The 24,211-nt window shown below is 39.4% G+C and overlaps 1 protein-coding gene across 1 annotated transcript in view; it reads left to right on the top strand.

The window, feature by feature from the left end:
* The window catches only part of NTRK2 (neurotrophic receptor tyrosine kinase 2), a 197,202-nt gene that overhangs the window by 143,147 nt on the left and 29,844 nt on the right, over positions 1 to 24,211 (top strand). The window contains exons 13-15 of the mRNA XM_079330943.1: positions 6,746 to 6,876; positions 12,614 to 12,786; positions 15,938 to 16,172. Coding sequence (XP_079187069.1) covers positions 6,746 to 6,876; positions 12,614 to 12,786; positions 15,938 to 16,172 — 539 coding nt within the window. The remainder of the gene's footprint in view (positions 1 to 6,745; positions 6,877 to 12,613; positions 12,787 to 15,937; positions 16,173 to 24,211) is intronic.

Here is a 24,211-nt window from a genome sequence, read left to right as displayed (position 1 = left end):
CTTTCAGAAGAAGTATATTGAGATTGGCATTTATAAATTAGGTGTACACATATCTGCAAAGGCAGTGCTCTGTCAAAATTCCTGTGCAGTTTTCTGCTTAAAGTTGATTTACCATACTGTGCTGAAAAGCTTTTAGTAAGCTGGAAGCATCATAGAAAGAGAAATGCAGGATGATTAATGTATGCTACATATTCTGAAAATAGCCAAATTTAGCTTTCAGCTATTCTAATATATCCCAATTGTTTTAGCATTTAAAAGATCACTTTTAGGTTGCTAGGGCTTGAAGGTCTTGTGCACCTCAGTTTTCATATTAAAGGGCAAGTTCCTGTATAGATAAATGGTTGACTTTTTTTTTTCATGCAGGGTGAATTAAGTTGATCAGACTAATTTAAGACAATGATACCATTTTTGTTGGAATGTATTCTTAAATAATGTTTATTTAAGTATACAGATCTAATGAAGTATGGTATCATGGCTGTCTGTAGCTAAATTGAGAGGATCTTGGCCAACTAAACCAAATAAATTACTGTAAAAAAAGAGTAAAGGAAAATGGCTCACCAGGAAACAAATATTAATCCCAAAAGACAGTTCTTGTGTTTCAGACAGAGAAGAGCCGTGCCAACTACAGCAAAAAGAGTTTACTCTGGACTGTATCTGTGGTGGCCCTGCTGCTCCAGGCAGCTGGGAGAGAGCTGGTCACCCTTCAAGGTGCTGCAGCACTGTGTTACAAAAGGAAGCCTAATCCTAACCCAGGAAAACAAAAATTTCTGGGGTTTAAATATATATCCTGTGAGGATTTAAGTTGTAAACAAAGCAACTGAAAGGTTAATCTGCAGCAATCACAGATTTATTTGATTTACCAGATGTAGCTCCAGACAAGTAAGGAGTGCCTGGGAATTATGCCATTCCTGTGACAGTCGCTTATTTGCCTTTCATAAATGCCTCCAGTTCTTCCAGAAGATCACTTCCTGCTCAACCTGGCACTAGATCCTAAGTGTCATCTCTTCCACAACACCCATTTAGGATGTAATGCCTGTGAGAAACCTGACAAATCACTGATGGCCACCCAAGGGATAACTGTTTTACAACCCTTGAATTGCACTGTGTTGTTTTCAAAGACACAAAACAAGACTCAAAGTCCAGAATCTGGACTTGCACGGATAATGTGATCTGCCAGTTTTCTAGAGCTGGTACCAGCACCTTTCATTTAGGGCAGAGTACCTGAGATATGGAGAGGAGATTTTCTGTCAGTTTATTTTACTTCTGTTGAAGAGGCCATTCTCATCTATGGACTACTTTACATAGATATATAGATATATCTATAGATATATGGATATATAAATACATAGATAGATAGATAGATAAGATAGATAGATAGATAGATAGATAGATAGATAGATAGATAGATAGATAGATAGAAAGAATATATATAGATATATAGATATGTAGATATGCACATTTATACATGCACATACACATATAAGTTTAAAATATAAAAATATATATATATTTATACATGAAAGCATTGTTTGTTTGTATGTACAACAGCTGGGCGTGAGCTTTACATGAGCATTTGTTGCTGCTGGTAAAAATTAAACAACAATAGCACTACACAAAAATTTAGATAGAATAATAAGTAATGAATTTTGTATGGGATAAATGCATCAAATAAGAAAAAAGATATAACTGAGCTGACCTATTTCTGCATCCAGGCAAGGCTGACAGATCAAAAGACTAAAAAAAAAAAAAAAAAAAAAAAAAAAAAAAAGAAGAAGCATTGTTGTTAGCTTTTATTGCCATGTTAGAGAGTAGATAACTCGATAAGCCAAGTTTCTATTCTGGCAATAGCTTGTAGAACCTGCACACATGCTGCTATTGCATAATCTGATGGCCATCAGTCTAGACTTGCTGCATGCTTTTTGTACTGAATTTGTATCCTTCTGCTACAGGATTCCAGCAGAAGCTTCTTTTTTTGTGAGTGGCAAATGCTGCACAAATTTGATACACTGTTTAACCAAACACTTGGCCATTTACACCTAGTTTTTTTTTCTAGCAAGGTCATAGAAATACTTTAGTCCACAATTTTGATAGAAAGAGTAGGGAAACAAAAGAAGAAATTTGCAAAACATGTTTTTTGTGGGACCTTGTGTCACATCATAAGCTGAGTCTTTTCTATGGCTGCCTTTTATTTATGCAGCTGTGGGTATGTTTATAATATCACCTTGCCTGGTTTCTTGGCATCTTGAAGATCCTCATTCTGTTCTCAGAGTCCTGGAACAACAAATTCCATGTGTACCATTAGCAAAATTTTGAACAGTATCCTCAGAAGCATACTCAGCACATAATTTAAGTAGGCATGCAACACAGAAGGATCTTACAGCACTGGTAGTTCTGTGAGGCAGTGATGCCTGTCAGCTGTTGTCTCTTTACTGTCCAACAGTGAGTCCATGTTTCAGTCTCTTCATAAATCTCCTCACTCTTCCCAGGAAGTAGTTGGGAACACATTTGAGACCTACAATATTTGTGATATTGTAATTGGGTGAGGTCTTCAAGACGAGATACTTGCATGCATACCACATAAGTATTTAATTTTTGTGCTCCTAAGGAAATCCAGCCTTAAGAGGACTAGCGTAATCTATGGATGTGAAGAGATATAGGGAGCTGATTTTATGTTTTTATCACAACCTTGTGGAGAGTGGCTTTCTGTTGGGAAAAACAAACTGGAAACAACTTCTTTTAAAAGGATATTTAAAAATTTTCCATAGAAAAGTCAAGACAATGGCTGATGAACTGGAGAAAATGCTTTCCTGGGGTGAGAACTTCTGTCTCTTTTCCTCACCAAGAAGGGGAGGAAGGGTGTTGATTACACGTATTTAATACTAAACCTGAAAAGGCTGCTGAAAGTATCAGAAAAAGTCCCCTAAAGACTAAGAGAGGGAGATGCAAGCCAGACAAGTTAATGGTTAAGAGACAAAGAAAACAGCATGCATTTTTACTAGTAATGAAATTATTACACATGAAATCAGTGAATAATTCAGACTTTCCAATCAAGGCTGGCACAGTCTCTTTCTGGAGACAGTCTTCTGCCACATACAAGTAATTCAGCTCGATATTATGCTCTGTGTAGTTTAAAAGGTCAGCTTAGATGGTCACATGAGGTGGTAAAATATTAAGCCCTATTGTTTGTGACCGAGGGAAAACACTTTCACTCTGTCCCATTTAATTTTTTAAATATGGGCAAAAAATGTTAATAATTTATAGTGCTGTGTATCTTTCTGTCCCTGGCTGGATTAATTTGTGTCCAGCTCAGGGAATTCAATGTGATGAGGTGATCCTGAGTTGCCTGTTCTGCTGGAACCAATTCCAGAATGTGGTGTGACCCTCTCTGTTCAGCCTCATCATCAAAGGTAGGTTACCAGGGGAGTGCAGTCCCATACCTGGGAATATGTGTTGCATAATTTCCAGTGTGACATACTGTCTGCTAGTGAGTGGAATAACTAAAGGTCCAACTCTTCTCTTCTGAGACCATGAGATGAGAGGAGAGACTTTGCAGTTGTACCCCCTGTTGCCCCCTGGTTCCCTGAAGTCATCTATGGGAGCCCCCTGCTTTTAAAAGTATGGTTGTGTGGGTATTATTTTAACATAGCCACTTTACAGCATTTAGCCTTCTTTAATTTGTTTTGTCTTTTTTCATATTTCATATTTCATTTCTCTCTGAAGTGTTTCAACTCAATATGGCTTTTAGCTCAACAGAACATATTTTTTTACAGTAATCAGTTAAGATTTAAAACCAGAGATTATATACTCTTAAAAATACAAATGGCAGGTCAAATGCAATTGCCATTGAGAATCAAAAGGAGGAAAATACATAGCTGTCATCTGAATGTTTGGGTACCTTTTCTTGTGAGACAGTGTTATGGGACAACTTCTTAGTTTGTGTCACTTCTTTGGCCAAATCCTGCTTTGTTTCTTCAATGTAAACCCAGGACAATCTCTTGGACTTTAGCATAGGTGATTTGCTTTATCCTGAGAGTAACTGAAAGCAGATTTTGACCTGAATTTTCTAGTGTATCTCCTGCTCAAGTATCCTCCCACTGAAGACAGTGTCATTATGGCTGGGGCCCTGAGTGTGCTAAACGGATTTTTTCCTGAGCTCATATACCCGTCACATCATTTGTGTTTGATTTACTTACATTGTTATTATGTTTAATCTCTGCCCATTTAATCATACTTACTGTCATTTTTTATTTGTTTAGTAACTCAGTGCCATTTGAAAAGGTAACAGGAATGGATAGAGCATAACAAGTTGTAGATACATTCTGTGCAGACCTCTTCTGTGCCTTGCTGTGTTTCAGCTTTCACAGTTTGTTTTATGGGATAGATTGTTTATTCAAATGCTTGGTTTATATAAGAGTGTTTAGCAGCAGCTGTAAGTGTACTACAGAGAAGTATTGAATACGTTTCTTATTTATTTTTACTCTATTGTTTGTAAAGTCCTCCAGGAGTTTCAGAAAAAAACTCCTTTGTACTGCTAGGCCTAACATTAGCAGTATAATGGGCTCAAAATGGAGAGGAACCAAACAAAATTCAAACTGTCTTCATCCCCAAGTCTTTGGCAACTGTGGCAGAAAAAAAAGAAAAACTGCCTTTGCTTTCTTTCCCCTGTGGGAAAGGAAGAGAGGCATCCTCCTGGCAATACCAGTAATGCAGAAGGAAAGAGAATTCACCAGCAGCAGGGGATAGCAAGTTTTTTAGGGGATGTGGGTAGAACTCGTTTGTTATCAAGCTTTTTTAAAGCTCAGGGGATTAGATGTGCCACACTCTGGAGCTCAGGTGCCTCATGGCCAGTATTGGCAGAGGCCAGCAATGCTGGTTAACTTATGCCATGGGGAAAAGGTGTGTTCTGGTTCAGGTCTCTTTTGTGCTGACTGCATTTTAAGCCTTTCTTGCCAGTGCTGAGGAGGAAATGAAAGTAAAAAGCAAATTCATCCTGACTGCAGGGGACCTGCTAAGGTAGCTGGCCAAATAGAGCATCACCATGACAAAACTTAATTTTATGCTAGACCAGCGTGTGACAAGAGTAAAAAATGTAGGCACCGTGCAGTCTCATTTCATGTACCTGATGGGATATGTGGCCTCTCCTGGAAGACTTGGCACTGCAAAAGGAGGCTGTGTAAATCCCCTCTGAATATTGTCCCACATGGGGAAAGCAGCAAAGCCTGGTGTGCCTGGTGGGCTCTGGGGAGAATCCAGCTTTCCCCACTCTTATGTACAAGGTACAGGGTCCTACTTGGGCACTGGCCAAGGGTCTTCTAGCAGGTGCCAGCTGGATCTGGTGGAGATCTGCTCCCTACATGTGCTGCCCACCTCATGATGGCAGATGTGTGACAGATTGCTCACTCTCTGAGTCTGCTCCAGCACCAGGTTTCCCTCATGTTCACACACGTGGGTATGAAGTGTATTTACATGCAGTGTGCTCAGGTTAGGTTACTTTAGGCTTATTCTGTGGGACACAGATTTCCTTCTCTTGGAGGCTATGGTCCTTTTCTCCCAATGCTGGTGTCTAGAATAGGGAGGGACAGGCTGTGCCATTTCTCCCTACTGATGTTATCATCAGCTCTCCTCCTGACCAAGTATGGACACAGGTGTTGGTCTGCATCTAATTACACCCTAAGTTATTGGCAGGGTTCAGTCTTGCTGCCTACAGTTGAGCAACCAGGGTAAGATTTTCACCCTTGCAGAAGCCAGCCTGATGCTTGTGAGCTGCTATTTAATTCACTGTGTTTAGAATTTAGGTTGCAAATGGGCTTCTTCCAGGCAGGGTTGAATTTCAGTGTTTGCAAAGATGGCTAAGTGCACTGAGGTTAAAACCATCTGCAGATGCTCTCTGGATTGTACAGTTTCAGCAACACAAGCTGCCTACCCTATTGGCAGATATGCTGCCCTTAGAACTGCTTTATTTAGCTTGAACGTTGCAAATTGATAATGTAGTCTACAAAATTTAGTACAGTATTTTAAATATTAAAGATTTTAATGAAAGCTTTTGCTGAAAGGAGAATGTAAAATAATTCAAAAAATATTCTTGAGCTTCAATGTTTGAATCAATTGGCTCTGGGCAGCAATTGAACTAAGCTTCTGTCCACTATGTGGACTAAAATCTTTGTCCATCCTTTTTTTTTTTTTTTTACTTCAGATCAATACTGCAAATCATGATTGTGAGACCAAAATTTCTTATCTTATTGTAACTATAGCATAGCACAACGTGGGAAAGTGGTGAATAAACCAGAGTGTTGAGCTATTAAATTGAAAGAAGACACGTTTGGTTTTCTTGGTTTAGGTATATTTTAAAACTTTGGATTTGGACAGGAGAGTTCTGCTGTTGTTAAAGGTACAAAAGTAGAAAAGGTGTGAGAAAGGCTTGGTTTGTTTTCTGATTCATTCCAAGTGTTTTTTTAAAAGTATCATTGGCTTTTATGTATGCTCTGCAGCAGTCATCCTAACATGATGATAAATGGCCTATTCCCAGCTGGCTCTTAATTCCATGTCTTCATACCCAGAAAGTGCACTCCAAATAAACATGCATAAACTCAGTCTTTTTGCAGAAGGTGGTAAAAAATGACGTGGCCTCTCTGATTCCTTCCCTACTTTACAGGCAATCCAATCTCCAAGTGGTTGTAAGCATGGGTTCCAGCCCATCCTGGACTTGCAGCTCCCTTCTGACTTCTATTTTGTCTTCTTTTCACAGTTGTGCATCACATCAAGCGTCACAATATCGTTCTTAAAAGAGAACTGGGAGAAGGAGCCTTTGGGAAAGTCTTTCTGGCAGAATGCTATAACCTGTGTCCTGAGCAGGGCAAGATCTTGGTGGCAGTGAAGGTAAAAGAGTCTAGGGTTACCATTATTAATTCATGGTTGCAACTAGTGCTGTTTCATTTATAAATTATCATGTTTGCCTATTCTATAATCCAGTGTAACTGTTTTGATACATGTAGAAGAGTTCACAAGGCTAGTGGAGTGTTTAGAGAATTTGGTATTTGACCTTGTTGTGGATTATAAAATGTGAACTAAACCTCATAAGGAAAAGGAAGGAAACAGATTGCATCACGAGGGGGCAAAATCTTCTATAGTCTGTCTGAAGTAAAATGGTGAAAAATAATGTCTGGGTCATTAAAAATGTATGTGATACTTATGTGTGTCTAAAAAATAATCTGTTACTAGCTAAGTGAATAGGTCATGTGTATAATTGCTGGGCAATGAACACCTTTCTGTTTCAGGACTGTGCTATTCTTTCAGTCAGCAACTGAAACGGTCTGTGGGTAGTTTTCATTAATATAGCTTGGAGACCAAGCCTACCTCAAAGCCCTTTTTGCCCAGCAAAATTCAAGAGCTGAGGTTAGCTGTTGACTTTAGCTGTGGATGTAGCTGGAAACTACACTCTCACGGTTTGAAGACTTTCCTTGAAACCAATCTCTTATCTCCATCAGTGTTCTGCCAAAAATTAAACAAGGTATCCAGCATTTGAAATATCTCATTAAGTGCAGGGAGAATACATGTCCAGAATTTGGGCTGTGCCAAGTGACCAGAAAATAATTTTGTCTGACAGGTCACAATTAGGCAACCATGTGTGCATTTTGGATGAAATAATGCAGTAAAAGAAATCATGTAGATCGTATTTTTGTATTCGGTAACAAGAAATAGAGTCTTGAATCTGACAGTGGAAGAATACGAAAGGAGGACAGTCTTGTAGAGTGCTCCATCAAAAATAGCAGGGTTTTGGGTTTGCCAGGGTTATAAGCTTTTTGATACTCAGGAATAGTTCAGTCATGTTGACTGGTGAGAAAAAAATTAAGCCCTGAAGGGATATAGCATGGACAGGAGAAAGCAAGAGATAGGAGATGGAAAAACTGAATGAATTTTTTGTTGTATTTTGGTGAAGCTATAATGGGAATAATCTTTCCTCTATCACTTTAGGGAGTGCTTGATAGCAAAATAGAAGTATTTCCATTCACTTGCTCCTTTTGAAAGTCCTCTCCAAATGGAGCTTAGCACTTCTGCTGTTAAATGCTGCACTGCACTTTCTCTCAGCTGCTCATTCTCAGTGTAAATCAAAAGGAAGAGCATTCAACCTTTAAAGGTACAAATATCTCCACAGACCTAGATGATAAATCTATCAATTTTCTGGGCAAGTTGTTATACTTCTTTGGTTTCGATTTTTGAGTTTTTTTAACAAAATCCTCTCCTTACAATGTCCTTAATAAGAATCTTGCAGGCAGCTATGGGAAGAGTTACCTCTGGGAACGGGTTATTCCCATTTTATATTTCTGTCATTGGCTCTTAAAGATGTGACTCTGGCTGTTGTCACAGAGCAAAGTTTTTGGTGAGCTGAGCCACTGGATTCATCCTCATATAACTGAGGGATTAATTGCCTGATGCTTGCCTCTTTCACTGTGGTTACCAACCACAGATAACAGGTAACCCCGAGTCACAGTGGAGGTCAAGGGATGGAGCTTCCCCTGCAGTGCCGAGAGCTATCCTGCACTTCAGTGCAGGACTGTGTCTGGACTCCATCCCTGAGCCCGGGATTTGGCAGTTTTAGTCACAGAGGAACAGACTCAGATGCTGGCAGCAATAAGCAGCTCCTCCTGACACACAACAAGGGCTTTAGAGTGCTTCAGCTCCATGGGCAAAACCAGAACACACCCATCGCTATAAAATAGATTTGGTGAGCCCAGGGGAAATAGCTGCTTGCTGGAGTCAGGGAGATTTCAGCAGAAAGGAAGCACAGCCTCACCTGCGCAATAGGGGTCAGGTTGGCTAGTAGTCCCTGCCAGCTCCTTGTGCCTGCCAGTTTCTAGAAAACTTCATGGCTCATGCTTGGCCCTGAGCATCCCTCCTTCTAACTCAACATGTTCCCTTCTTATCAGCCAGCTGGTATCTAAAATGCTGACATTGCTGCAGCAAATTATTTAGGAGCTAAAAGCCCAGAAAAATCTGGGAAGATAAAAAAGATCAGGCCTAACATAAAACACCATAGAGTTTGAGCTTTTGCACCTTTAAAGAGGAAAAAGACAATTTGTTTAAATTGCTTTTGATTAGTGTAGGCTTTTTGGGGACAACACAGAGTATTTGGAAATAATTTCCAAATTTCAAAAACGTCAGAGAATTAAAAAAAAAATATGTAAATTTTATTTCAAATAAAGTGGAAATTTAGAAATCTTCGTAGGACAACACCTGGACGTTGTACTAGCATTGCCCCCATAGCACATCATATCAGGACATCATTTGCTGCAGGAACTTATAGAGAACAGAGGGTAAAGGAAGGAAAAGTTACTGTTTTCTTGAGGGCCCATTTTGCTGTGTTTGTTCAGCCTGGCTCAGTACTGTCTCCTCACAGGACTGGATCCCCAGGCATAGTCTCATGCTGGTGTAGCCTCTCCAGAGCAGGAGGTGAGGCTGACAAGGCACAGGCTAGCAGCTGCCTCTGGCTCCCCTGGGAGATTTTGCTCAGCTAGCAGACTGCTGTGTGTGTGAGATCAAGAACATTTCCATGGCACCTGGACAGGAAAACCAAAGGTTTCCAATTCTTCAGACTTTCAGTTCTGAGAAGGCTCAAAACCACAACTTCATTTTTTGAGAACACATAGCAGTCAGCTCTTGTATGTTGATGGGAAGCAGTAGCAATTATTTTGTAGGGGAAGGCTGAAACAGTAAAAATAGTAATAGTAGTAGTCATGTATCTTAGAGTTTGGCTGATGTTGGTGGCAGCAGTCCATCCTCCTGCTGCTGCTCTGACAGAGTGGTGTCAGAGCTCACACTCGCTGCAGAGCACAGGGCAGCACAGACCACACAGAGTGCTGATACCTTGACAAGGACTCTCTGGAAGACAGTAAGTGTGGGGTGGTGGTCTGGCTGTGACAAGGATGGATTTGGCAGCCTGTGAGAGCCTCTGTTTCCCAAGGAAGCTCATCCCTCCTCTTTAACTGTGGGCCTGAGTGGCTGGAAAGCATGTGATTGAATCCCAAATCCTATTTGGGAAAGCCTCCTGTCAACTGGTGAAAGTGCTTTGTATGCAGAGCTTTGGCATACTAGTCAGTAATGATAATAATAATTAATATGTCTTTCCTCTCTTTGTGCTCTTAGGACTTTATTTTGGTTTTTTCATTTTTTCTTGTACTGCGAACAAGCTAAATGCATTAGTCAATGTCATTTCTATGTAAATTCTACATACTTATTAATTTTTTTACTTTCCAGTCTCCTCCTTGCCTGACTGTGCCAGCTCTCTCATGCATTGTGCTTATTCTGTGCACTGCATGAAATAATGAAAAGGATATTTTGCAGTGGTGGGTGACAGAAATTCTAGTCAATCCATGGTAGTAGAAATCCTGCCTGAGTTACACCTGAGTTTTAGAGTTTTCTGCATTTTTGCTGTTTGACAGAAAATGTGGAATTGCCATGGCAACTGCTCTGTCATATGATAATTTTTCTGTTTCTGTGAGATAAAAAGCATCTTCTCAAATATACAATATGCCATCCTTACAGGACAGAGCTGTCAGCATTTTTACTGTCTTTCCAGGGAAAGAGCCTGCTGGAAAGATGATCAGCCTCTGCTTCTCCCTGTCAGTTTCTTCCCAGATTGCTATTATTTTAAATTGTGTTTTGTATTAATTGCTTTTCTAATTCTGTTGTTGAGAAGAATTACAGTCCAATCACTTTATATATAAAACCACCAGAAGAAACTCAAATGACAACAGAATTATTACCAGTGATTTCAGTATACATAGCACACACTGGACTTTGGGTTGGTGCCTGTATCATGTTAAAGCATCTTCCCAGAGCCTAGAATACTGGAAAATATTTCAAATCCAGTCCTCACTCTGCTCAGATGTGATTGTATGTAGACCATAGTGGGAAGCATATTTGATATCCACTATAGAGCTGTGTATACTAACACATCTTGCCCAGAGAAGCCTTGATGAGGCAATGTCCTTTCTGCATCATTGAAAAAGCTTATGGAAAAAGGATTCTGGACCTAAAGGCATGCTAAGATTCATAAGTACATTCCTCAGGGAAGGGACTCTAAGGCATGAGAGATTTCTTTTGCCTCTAAGATCCACAGAGCCTAAAATCTACAGGGAAAAGTCCCTGAACTTGGAAGACGGCAATTCGTTCTGACCTACTCCTTGTCCTCCCATCTGAATTTTATTATAGTAGCAATTCATTTTTCAAGACCCAGGATTGCAGTATCACAAGTAAAGCATGTGTTTCTTCCAACAGTCATCCTCTAGGCTCTTCTTCACACACGCATACATGTAATACAAAGAAAGTGAGGAGAATTGTCCCTGTTGAAGAAAAAGCTTCAACAAACCATGACTACTGCAGCTAAAAACCCTGTTGGCAGAATGATTGGGTAGAATAAGAACAACTTATTCTATTTTTGTTCTGGTGAGTGTGGTTGGTTCCATGCTCTATATGTTAATTCAGGATAGAAAGTAAAGTGAGTAGATGGCCAGGAAAAAGGCATTTTTAGTTAAAACATTGCCACAAATTTTGTGTCTTATTTTCCATTCTACTAAATCTAGGTATTGTTAAAATCCAGAGGTACAGAGCCCAGACAGCATTTTCTGTGAAGAATAAATTGTGAATGTTGGTAACTTGCCATCTTTCTCTTGTGGTTTTAGAAATATTTTTTGAATTTGTATAGCGCAACCACTGTACCTCTTGACTACAGAGTCTATTAGTGGTTTATTGTCAATTATAATTATTCCTCATTTAATTGGTGTCAGAACTTGCTTTTTTTTTTGTACATGAAATTGTTTTCTTCTTCATAAAATGTAGTTTATAAGGAGAAATCAGAAACTGCCTATGTGTGACAGTTAAATTAGTATTATTTGATTATACAACATTCAAGCCTCCTTTTGATCCAGCAACACCCCAGAATTCTTCTGTGCATCTGCTTTCATCCATGTCTATCATTTTAGCATTTGACCTTCAGTTACACATATGCCTAATCTTAGTCATGTGAGTAGATTTGCAGAATTTCAAAGAAGTTTCTGGCTGAAGTCTCAACCAGTCTTATTCTGGTCCAGGGACATACTCTCATGTAAATCTACCTAATGTACAGCGCACCACTGGGACTCACATCAGCAGTACATAAAGAATGCATCCATATTACCACAAGGTATTTGAAACCAGGAGAGCTTTATTTTAAAGAACTAACAAGAAAGGTAAATACCAGCAGGGTACTAGGGGTTGCTTGAGTTAAATGCTCAGGGATACAAACCAGCTGTGCACTGGTATATTTTTGGGATGAGATCAGTTTGTTTGTTCTGTGTTTGGAAAACACTTGTCACAGTGAAAGCATGAGTATTCATACATTCTCTTAAAAGAAAAGTGTTTGTTTGGGATAACATGTGGCAGGAGAATGGAAATTGTTCTGCCGTTATTTAATTGCACTTCAGGATTGCATCTGCATTTCTAAAAGAGTTATTAAGAAAGTACTTCCTCTATCCTCTATGCTGTACTGTGTCCTTATCTTACCCTTACAGGGCTATTCCAAATGTTTCCTACCTTCTGTGAACACGTTCCTTCCTTATATTTTCATTTTCTCCACCAGACACTGAAGGATGCCAGTGACAATGCCCGCAAGGACTTCCACCGTGAGGCAGAACTGCTGACTAACCTGCAACATGAGCACATTGTCAAATTCTATGGTGTTTGTGTTGAGGGTGATCCACTCATCATGGTCTTTGAGTATATGAAGCATGGAGATCTTAACAAATTTCTCAGGTAAATCCATGAACATATATTGTGATCCTGAGCCAAAAGTGGGCAGAAAAGGTAGGTGTTACTGGCACTTGATGTCAAATTAAGAACTACCACTGGAAAAAGCTGACACCTAGGAAAACAAGTTGTATGACTGTTGTCTTTTGAACTGGGATGTGGGGCTCTTGTCTTTGCCTGTTTGGAAGTACCATTAAATCAAGATTTGTACCAAAGAAATATTGTTTCCAATACATTTCAGTGTATTCTAAAAGGTTTGGTTATAAATCCTACAGTAGGAATGGTTTTCTTACATGCTTTCTGGTAGCATTTGGAAGATCCCACTCAACACCTATTGCTATCTGTAGGCGTCAAAGAGCTTCTGAAGTCTAACCCCTTTTCTCTTCCCTCCTCTCAGTGTTTTGGAAAGATACCTATAAATCTGCAGCAAGAAAACTGTGAGCCATGGAAACTTCTGTGAATTGGAAAATGCTACACTTTGGGGTCCAGATTAAGGCTTTATGTCATAAAGCTATTCAGGAATGTGCATAGGAAATTGAAATTTGGCAGTAGAGCAGTTATAAATAAATAGATGATACATAAGGTTCACAGCAATAGGTAATTCATGATCCAGGAAGTTAAAAACAGAGGCCTCATGTATGTGCCATTTTTATCAGCCTGCACTTTTTGACATAAAAATAAACAGTTAATAGATGGCATTTGCTCCTATGTTAAAAATATGAGACTATTCTTTCAATTACTGTGTAATTTTATCAATAGATATCACAAAGAAGATATTGTTATTGATATTTGAGATGCAGAGCAAACACTGTTACATTTTCCAAAGTGGCTCTCCGGCCAAGAATTTAAGTGTTTTTAAGAACTAAGGGCATTTACATTTGTCTGCTTGGTCTTCTGATGAATCAGGAGAGAACTGCTTTTTCCCTAGATGCCATCCTAGTACATTTTCAGAAAACTGAATTTCTGTTAGAAGAAGCAAGATTGTCAGATGATGAGAAATAATTTCTTATTCCATAAGAAATCCTTATGCCTTGATTTTTTTTGATTGGCTTTTTCTTACGTTGTAACTCTGATTTTGAATTATTGTACAGAGAAGTATTTTAGCAGACAGTATATTTGCTACTTTAAGGCCTTCAATTTTAAAAGGACTATTAATCAGCCCTTGTCTTTAGAACATAAAATGATTATGCTGGGACAAGCTGTTAAACCTAAGCTCCAATTTGTCATTCCTCTCACATTTTCTGCAGCTTGTGCTGCAGACCAGAGGTTCACAGCAAAGTGGGCTGCTCCATATTTCTTACCCTGCAGCGCCACCAAAGGCTGTTGGGGAAAAATTGATCTGAAAATTTAACCCAAATGAGCCTGACTGCCTGCATGCAGCCAAAGGCTGCTCAGATCTAGGACTAAAGCCTCAAACTCATGCCTGCCCAGTGCTTGGTCTGTGGACTAGTGGATGATGTGGCTGCAGAGAATATGCTGTTGCAGACACTGAAGATCACTGAAAATCACCTCATTTATGGCCAGCACACAAGCAAGCCAGATGGAACATTAGAAATAATCTACAAGTTCCATTAGATAAAGACCATGTCCTCAGGGAGACTAGCAAAAAATTTAAAGTTCTCTAATTTAGAAGCTCAAATGTTCATGTCAGAGAACACTTATTTAAAAAATCTATACATGATAGAGATACAATGTTTTTCAATAGGAATTTGCTTGATAGTTCTAGTTGGGCATTTCATATCCTCCCATTTATTTCCACCCCCATCAACCTAGATCAGAAGACCAGATGAATGGCTGCCTGTACATACCCTGAGCCAGAGAGCTGCTTTGCTTGGTACTAGATACAATCCCATCAGTGCTGCACACCCTCCTTCATTTCTTACTCACATCTGTCACTTGGCTCATGAAATTCGTCCCTTGGGGCAATTTTAATATCACATTTCTAATTGGTAGTGTCAGATTGAATCTCACAGATTTTGATTAATTTGCAACTCTTTTTGAAACTCTTGTGCCCTTACCCTAGAGAAAAATTAAGGCCTCACCTCTGTTGAGGAGGGAAGAGGAGACATGGTCTCTTTGAAAGAACAGTTTTTAGGAATGGAATAAAAAAGGGCTTCTGAAAATACAGAAAAATAGAATGGATGGAGAAAGAATATTTAGAACATTATAAAATACATCAAATGAGGAGTGATTGCCAGATTACCTAATTGATTTGATAAGGATTAGCTAGTAGTTCTTCCTGTAAAATATTGTTCATATGAATGTTTATATCTGTCTCTTCAAGATAGTAGGATGTACATGCAATACCAGTGCTCACATAGTTGAGATAGATAAAGCTCATGTGTCCCAGTACTGCACTGGGCTTTCCTAATGCAAAATATTCCTGGTTTTTGCAAAGTGCACAGAAGTATTCTCATTAATTAGTCAACTGTTGCTTCATAGGGACTTGCCAGCTCTCGAAAAACTCATATTTCTGAAGCTGTTTTGTTTTTCCAAATAGTGTATGTTTTGTGTCCTCTTCCTATTGTCAAGAATTCCATTCTGAGGCAGGACTCAGCCTTGGTGATGAAATAAGCAAAAATTCTTTTAGAAAATTAGAAGTATGTGCAGGAAATTAGAAGTATAAATTTAAAACTGCTGCCCTTGTTTCTCAAATGGAGAAGGAAGTTAGCTCTTTCTTGTTTAAAACAAGATGGAAGGGTCAATGGCCTGTATCCCTGCAGAAATCAAGGAATGCCAGTCACAGGAAAAGTGATGCTATGCATGCCACTTCATTGCCTTTCCCTCAATTGTTTTTCAGTCTTACAGAGTGACAAGATTTTTCTTCAATTCCCCAGCAGGTTTGTTTGTCAGTTTTTCTCCAGAAAAGATTACTATACTGGAGCAGGAGAAAGGCGACAGATGGGTACTATTGTGAACACATATACCTTATTTCCTTTAGTAATATATGTCCTGTTTATAATGCTCTTCATGCAACCTATCTTTCACCAATCAAGGAAAACAGTAAATGAAAAAGGCCAGGACATAAAATTTTTCCTATTTCACTAAGGAATTTATAGCACTTTTGATGGAGTTGTGTGGGCTGATGCTCACTAATGCCTTTCACTTCTCCATTTACAAGTGGCCTATCAGTTTATCAGTTTGTGTTTTGGTGCAGGGCACACGGACCAGATGCAGGGCTGATGGCAGAAGGCAACCGTCCTGCTGAGCTGACCCAATCCCAGATGCTTCACATTGCTCAGCAGATTGCTTCTGGTATGGTTTACCTGGCATCACAGCACTTTGTGCATCGGGATCTTGCTACCCGCAATTGTCTGGTTGGTGAAAACCTACTGGTGAAGATTGGGGATTTTGGGATGTCTAGAGATGTCTACAGCACAGACTACTACCGGGTAAGTGAACTGCTGTAATAAGAAATAAGTTAGCCTTGTTCAGTCTTCTTACCACATTGGTGTGGCTGATTCTGCTTTTGTACTTAACCATATGTCTGTCAGGTAATTTAGAGCCTAGCATATGGAGATCCTGGTTCTGAATTAAAAGGTTTTGGAAAACTTGGAGGGTCAATCAGAGTAGTGTATCAAGTTTTGTCATTTATATATGTTGGGTTCAGCTTCTAAATCACAGTAAGGTCTTTTTCTCTGGGCAAAATTTTGTATGTTTGCTTGGCATAAGCAAAGAAGAAGCAGCAGATGAAAAGGAAGACTGGTAATCAGATTTGGCCAACTCTTTGAAACTATTAAAACATGTTCTTAAATACTGCTAAGAAAAATGGAAATGATAACTTTGGGGAGCAGTTGTATAATGCACCAGTTAATCAGAAGAAAAATAAGTACTGGGCAGTAGCAGTGACCAGTTATTTTACTCAAGAAGAGATTAGGTATGAGGGTGTTACATACTCAGCACCTGAAAGTTTTTCCTGCCTTAAGTCTGGGCTTTAGTCCTACTTCTTAATGTTGAAGAACCATTATGCAGAGAGTAAGAGTAACCCATTGCTCTCTTTCGTTCTGTTTTCCCTGAGCTTAGTTGTCAGTAAGTTATATCTGAATTTTGTGAAGACCTTCTGAGATTGCTGAGATAAACAAACTGTGTGCATTAATGTTGTTGTTGACGTAGTCTTTGTGCTTTGTGGTAAGCCGTGTAGTTGACACCATTTGCTGTTGTATCACATTTGTAATTTTGTGATTGGAACTGAACTTGTCAGGTGTTTGTGGCTTGGGGAAGGCAATCCATGATCAAGCTGATAATTCACAAACCCTAGAGTTTATCCAGTAAGGTAAACTCATCATCTTTAAGCACATGTTTTGTATATGCCTCTCTATTCCTTATTTCTTATTCCTTTTTTGGTTATTACCTTCTTAGCCACTCAGTTTGGATTGTGTTAATAAAGGAAAGTGTCAGCTCACCATCAGTATTGATGGGGTTCCTGGGAAGAGATTGTCTCTACATTTGGCTGAGGCTGGACCGGGTAGAGGAAGCTACACATTTTGAAAATTATTGTTGAATGATGATTTACTTAAAAGTTTATAAGTAACAGCCTCCCCTGTTAATTTTCTTTCCTTTCAAAGACACACCTAGTACTTATTAAATATACTATCCAAATTCCTCTTATATATTCTTATTTTGGAAACTGGTACTTGGAATTATTTGATCAACATAAAGCAAGCATGACTGCATCTCAGGGCTTGAAAAAATATATAGGATGGTAATAAATTCCTCTGTGTTGTAAAGGACACCAGTGAGCAGAGGCTAAGTTTCTTGATTTTGCATATTGCATTTTTGCACCACTTGTTGGGTCTGAAGTTGTGTCTCTGTTCCATACTTCAGTGTTTACCATAATAGTCATTACACTTAAGAATGAAGGTATGTGCAAAAAACATGTGTTTCCAAAGGTTGTTGCAGTTAGAGGCAGCATTTTTGAATGTATGCTTTGCTTATTTTTTGAAAAAAAAAAGTAACTTCTGCATAAAAACTATCTGCAAAAGGGGGTAGAAGCTCTGTAGTCATATGGCTTTCCTGGGGCCTGGCATTTGATGGTGCACAGACTCTGGCATCAGTGTACATGCTCACGTAACTCTGGGTTTAATCCTTGGGTCTTGCGCATGAGAACTCAAGGAAGCCAAGTTTGTACCCACTGAAACACAGATTTAAAACAACACCCATGACCTGGAAACTGCAGGAGCTCGGGAATTCTGAGTAACCTGGGTAGTCCTTGAGCACCTCTCAAAGGGCCTAATTTAAATGGTACATTGTATTTCCCACTGTCCCTCGTACAGAATCACTCTTCTTTCCTTCTTCTCTTCCTTCTCTTCACTTATTTTTGAGGTGAAGGAGGGCTTCTGCAAGCTCCAGGGTGTAATGAAGGAGAGCAAAGAGGTAATAGGGTGAAGAGGATGCAATCATTGATGTGAGAGAGGGAACAAAACAGGTGGGAAAGGTAATTGTAGAGAGGTGTTAGTGAAAGACATAAATGTGAATGAAGAGAGAAAGAGGTAAACAAGTGTCAAAGGGGATGATGTAAAATAAATGCCCCATCCAAACTGGTGGCATAAGCTTGCACAGTGATGGGTGGATATGAAACTTCAAGTTGGCAAGTTGCTTGTTCTACACAGTAAGAAAAGCAAGAAGGATAACTTCTCTGTTTGCCTCATGTTCCAACTGGTTTCTAATTAGTGCAGAGGAGGGACAGAACCACAGCCTGCTGTGCCACCATATTTCACAGCTGATAAAATTTGGAAGTATCAGTTGAGCCTGTGAAGTTGGCCTGCTCTTTCTGGGACATATCTGGGCTGGTCAGAAGATGGTCATGAAAAAATCAAGGCAATTAGGAACTCCCAATGATGGGTGCCTGGAGAATTGCATCCTTGGCAGACCTGAATCAGTGATAACACTGGAATGGCACTGACATACCATACCTACTTGCTTATAGCAGGCTCAGTCTTTTTAACTGCTCAGGCTTAATCACTCACAGAGAAGTAAATCATCCCCCACCCTGACAGCTTTATCTGATGCTCATTGCAGAGATTTACACAATTCCAAAGAGTTCTGCAAGAAATGGTTTGTCATTTGTGGGTTTTAATACACTGGAATTTTTTTTTTTTTTTTGAGCTTGCCACTCAGTCATGATGTTAGATTTGCCCAAGATGATTATTTATAGCTTGCTTCTGTAAGATAAGGATGATTCCAAGTCATTGTGCACTGTTAGATTGTTAATGACATTCTGCATTGAATCAATTCATCTGTTAAGAGATGCTTCAGGGAAGAGAGGGAAGAGAAGTAACCCTTGGACTGGGAATACATGTGATGTATAACCCTGATTGCACAAGGTTTCGTTTTTTCTCCCCTTTTTTTTTTCTGTCTTTTTCATCATGCAGGAATCTTGTGGGTGGGGGCAGTCCTGATGTACATACTAGCATCCAATGTAGCTGCAATAGGTTTTGATAGGCAGACCAGATGAGCCCGGGGATATGAAGAAACTGTGAGGGCTTCTCTTACCCAGAGGTCCTCTACACCCCAGGCCAAAGTTAAACAACTGTCAAGTAATTGGTTTGGTCTGTGAGCCAAACAGCTCCAGCAACACTGCTGCACTGCAATCCTTATAGCACAAAAGATCCTTTCACAAAGTTATTTACTCGCAGAGCTAGGCTCTCAAGTTTATTAGGGGCTTTTATTTGTTTTGTTGATATCTGGGGTTTGTTGTCTGATTTCCTACCCCCACAGGTCAGGGTTTCCTATCTTACTCTAAGATACCCTGGTGATGCTTTAAAGTAGCTTTCACTGCTTTTAAGTGTTGACACTGAAGCCTGGGAAGAATTACATAGCTGTTATTTGTTCTTGCATTCAGAGATAATATATCAGGGAGGGCTTTTTCAGGCTTCCAGTTCAGGTTTGCAAGTGATTGCTTAGTACTTGGTCTTAAAATAATTTCCACATTTCGTGATTATAAGCAAAAAGCTTGAAAAAAAAAGTAGAAGTCATCTTATCCCAGTATTTGGAAAAACTTAATACTTTATGCTTTAAATATCCAGCCTGGTCAGACAACTAGAGGTTTGAGCCAAGGTTTTGGATGAAACTGTGATCTCACCAGACTAAGCAAGAACTTTACCATTAACTTCATTAGGACCAGAGTTTCATTCTTCCCCATTTTTATGCTTGTCCAGTGCAGGATAGACATTCTGTTTCTTATTTAGATTTATGGATCTCAGTTTTGTAATCCCTATTTAGCTATTGTATAACCTACTTGCCTTTATGTAACAGCACAAGAACAGCAGAGACAATATGGGCTCCTTTTCTCAGCTTGCACAAACCACTCAAAACTTTGTCAAAAGTCTGGGCCAAGTGAGATTTTTGTCTTCCTTTAGCCTCAATTTGCCCTAAAACTACAGAGATGTTTACAAATAAGTTTTCCTTCACTTCTGGCACAGATCAGGAAGACGACTAAGAGGATGCTTCGGTATAAATTTCAGTTATTGCATTTCTCTTTAAAATCTTCTCCACATTTGGTACTGTTTTGCTATTTAAAGAGAGCATGGTATGTCAGATTAGAAGAAGAGACATAGGTTACTAAATCTTTCACTCTTGAAGGAAGCCACACAGTAGGTGTTAAGGGTAGGAGCAGCAAGAACCTGAGACATCATCATACTGCAGGGAAAACACCAAAACTCACTAGCACTTAGTCCCTTCTATGTCAGACACTAAGCCCCCAAAAATTCTTGTCTGACAGGGAAAAAGAGAAAATTTCAACAGTGCCCTAAGCATCTAAAGAGAAACTATGCTTGGCAAAAGTTCCTGAGAGGTCTTAGGAAGTCGGTCACACCTGACACGTGGCAAAGATGTGACAGCAATCAACATCAGACATTTCTGTGAAAATCACCTTCTGAACTGGCAAACTGTAGAAAGCTGTGGGCCCAAGCCAGCTGCACCAGCCTGTGGCATAGCTTGCTTTTGGTGATGCTCCTCAGAGCACATCTGGCCATGTTGCCTGTCCTCAGCTCCTTAGAGCAGTGTGGGAAACAAAGATGATCCAGAATCAAATCATATGACAAGAGGGAAAACAAAAAGGCAGCTCCTGAAGAAAGACTTTAGTTGAATGAGGTGCAGCCTGCAAAATGCTGCCAGGCTTCTTCTGAAATACATTTCAGGTATAGAACAGGTTTCGGAAGACTGGATTTCTAACTCCAGAATCCCTCCTGTCCTGTCACACAGCCCCTTCTCTCAAAGTGGATGCTGCAAATAAGTAGAACCTGTGTTGCCAGTGCTTTTCCCCAAAGGCTGCTCAACAGTTTCTCTGTCCTAACAGCTGCATTAAAAAAAAAAAAATAAATCCAGCAACCTGAATTAACTAATGAGCAATAGACACCTACTTGATCACATTATTCTACTCTCTTTCCACCCTTTAAATCTCAATTGTATTTGGAGAAACTACTCCTGCCCCCTGCCAGACTGTCAGGAAATTTGTGTCTTCATTTTTTTCCCCTTCAAAGTGGCCTCCTCCAATGACTTTCTGTGTGTGAAAAAGCAATTTTTATATCTCTTTCTGGTACAGACATTGCTAGAACTGTGAGTGGTATTTTCCAAATCAGACTTTTCCCTTTCTTGGATTAGAGGTACCTCCCAGCCTCTAATGAGAACGTGCTGCATAGTACATCCAAACTCACATAGCCTGTGTCACTGGCACATGTTTACTGTATTGTCAGACAATGCCCTGGGCCACTCTCTTTTCTAGTCCTTCCAAATGAAGAACATCCCTCTTTTATCCTAAGTTTTTGGTTTCAGTCCCTCAGCAAATGACTTTGCAATTCATACTGGCACATTTTGTACCTCTAGTGGCTGAGAAAGACTGTTGTTTCTCTCTTATTTTTATTGTTTCTTTGGGGGCTGGTTGTTTAGCTTTGGTTTTTGTTTTTGTTTTTTTTTTTAATTAAAATTCAGATCTTGTCTAAACTGGTATAAAGAACTAAAGAAACAGAATCAGACTACTGAAATGTAAACAGCTGATGGATTGAGAAAGGTTTGTAATAAGTTTCCTAGATTTTTATAGCTTTGTTTCCTAATGTTTCCCTGATAATTTCTATTTAATGCAAATATTAAGTATTCTGTGATGTTTGTCTTTTTAAAAAATAGAGTTCACATGCACTTTCAGTTAAGACAGGAGAAGTTATTAAATTCCTTAACCAGACTTCCAGATAAACTAATGGTTACACAATTTGCCATTCCAGGGCTATTATAAAAATACATAGATTTTGGACCTTCTTGTTACATAAAAAAGGTGAACAACCCTTTTGAGAAACCATTTTGACATTTGTGAGTGTTAAAGTCCTCAGCAAACAGTTCTTATTCTGATTTTTGCTGTTCCTTAGCAAGGCAAAAATAGCAGTTTGAAGAATAGTGAAATAATATTAGAATTAAAGGAGTGAAAGAGCATCTTGCCCACCAGCCATACCCTCCCTTCATGTATGAATCTAATGTTGTAGAGTGCTGTATTTCTGGAAACTGCACGATACACTTTTCTGGTGACACTCTACGAAATATTTTCCAAAAGATAAGGCTAGTAAAATAATCACCAGAGAGTGATCTTGCTTAAGCTATTTCCAGTACCTAATGCCTATTTGCAAGGAGAATTAATGCATGACAGCAAGGGGCTAAAAAAAGAAAAGGCTGGTTTATCATTATTTGGGCTGTAACTAGCCAGGCAAACACCATGATACAAATGTTTACAGTGAGGAACAAGTGTCTGTCTATTCTGAGAGGGCAATAGCAGCAAACACCTGCAGGTCTCAGCTGTCACTACAGAGATGAATACCTGTGTGTGGGAGTTTGGAGGAGGCTGCACTAAAGAAAACAAGAAAGAGTTACTGGGAAGTCAAGCAGCTTGTCAAGGCATTCTCGTAGGTGTGTGTATTGAATTGTCACAGTTTGAAGGCACAGTTTGAAGGCTTTTTATTAGCTGCTATTTTTGCATCCATTGCTCAAAAGGAAATTATCTGCTTCCCTACATGGACTTCTCGGCTTTCCTCCTCCGTCAGAGGCTCATTGCATCATGTGTAGTGCTGGGGAGGACAGAGGGTTCCAGCAGCCCTGGAGGACGTGCACAGATGATTTCATGCAACTGGAAACAATACAAGAATAGGCCAGCTTGAGAGATGTAAATCCAAAGTAGCTGCCTTGAAGTCTGTGCAGTAGCTCTGAACTTAATGTAACATAATCACAAGCAGAATTAGGCCAAATAATTTTAAAAGGTTTCCTGAAAGCCACTGCAATGTCAGCATTTAGAAATTGGTATGCACCAGGATATGGCTGATCACAAAGGATGAGCACCATGGCCTGATACCTGTTGTAACTTGCCCATGCCAGAGTATATTCTGTGCTTGCAGGAGACATGGTCTGTCCCCAGCTTTTACTCACACAGCTACTGATTTGATTCCTGGTTGTACTTGGAATTACACCTGCTTAACTTCCTCAGTTGTCCACAGAAACCTAATTTCAGCTTTGTCTTAAGCAAGAACAAGTTCCAACTTCTTTAGTACAGCTGTAGATGTAGTCACTTCCTAAGCGAAGTTTTTTCATCATCTACACATCAGGGTTATTGGTCCTGCTTGCACCTCTGTTTCCATCTGTTTTCACCAGCACAGATCCTAAGACGGGAGTCCAAGAAAATTTTCTTTATTAGTGTTAGAAGAAGGAACATCAGATGTGCAACATATGTAGTGTGCTGCATTTAACAACCAGTTCTTACTAAACTCTGGCTTGCAGGGTTTATGACAGGTTGATAATACAGAAAATCAGACTTCCAACTGGGGGGTTGTGACATATTTCACTTGGCCAGATTTAAGCCCCCTTTTGCTTTAAATGTGCAAAGACAACTTCATGGCTCCTGGAGTACATTCTCCTTCAGTCTGTGAGATCAAAGAGGGCGGAAACAAAAACCCAATAGCTAGGTTGAAAAATTAAGCTGATTAAAAGACAGACTAAACCAAAGTGACCTTGTTGCTGTGACCAGTTCCTTGATTATCCATTGAATTTCAGTGCCTAATTTTTCCTTTCTAAATCCACTAGCATTAGACTTATACCAACGTGGTTCTCATGCAGCATGTCAAGAAATAAGTTCACCTTGAGAAAAAAGTTCAAGCCAGAAGGCAGCACCTAGAAACATATGTTATCCTGTTAAACTACATTATAGCTAAAAGTGTTGAATGTGTGTCAATCAAAATATTAAAGTGTTTTGAAATTTTCAAATGGAAAATTTTCCTCTATTTGCTTCTGTTAAAAGCTTTGAGAATTTAGTATTTAGTTCCATACTGGTTATGGAACATATATTACAGTTTTCAAGTGGCTGAAAGTTTTGGATTTCCCACCCTATTGTAGCAATTTAATGGAGTGCTTTTCAGCTGGTTACTCCTGCAGTGTGCAGTTGGTAAGAGCCATAGGATCCACA

This window comes from Erithacus rubecula, assembly GCF_903797595.1.
Source record: "Erithacus rubecula genome assembly, contig: SUPER_Z_unloc_2, whole genome shotgun sequence".
NCBI classification, from domain to species: domain Eukaryota; kingdom Metazoa; phylum Chordata; class Aves; order Passeriformes; family Muscicapidae; genus Erithacus; species Erithacus rubecula.
The sequence above is the reverse complement of the archived record's forward strand: the minus strand, read 5'-3'. Positions and strand labels throughout refer to the sequence as shown.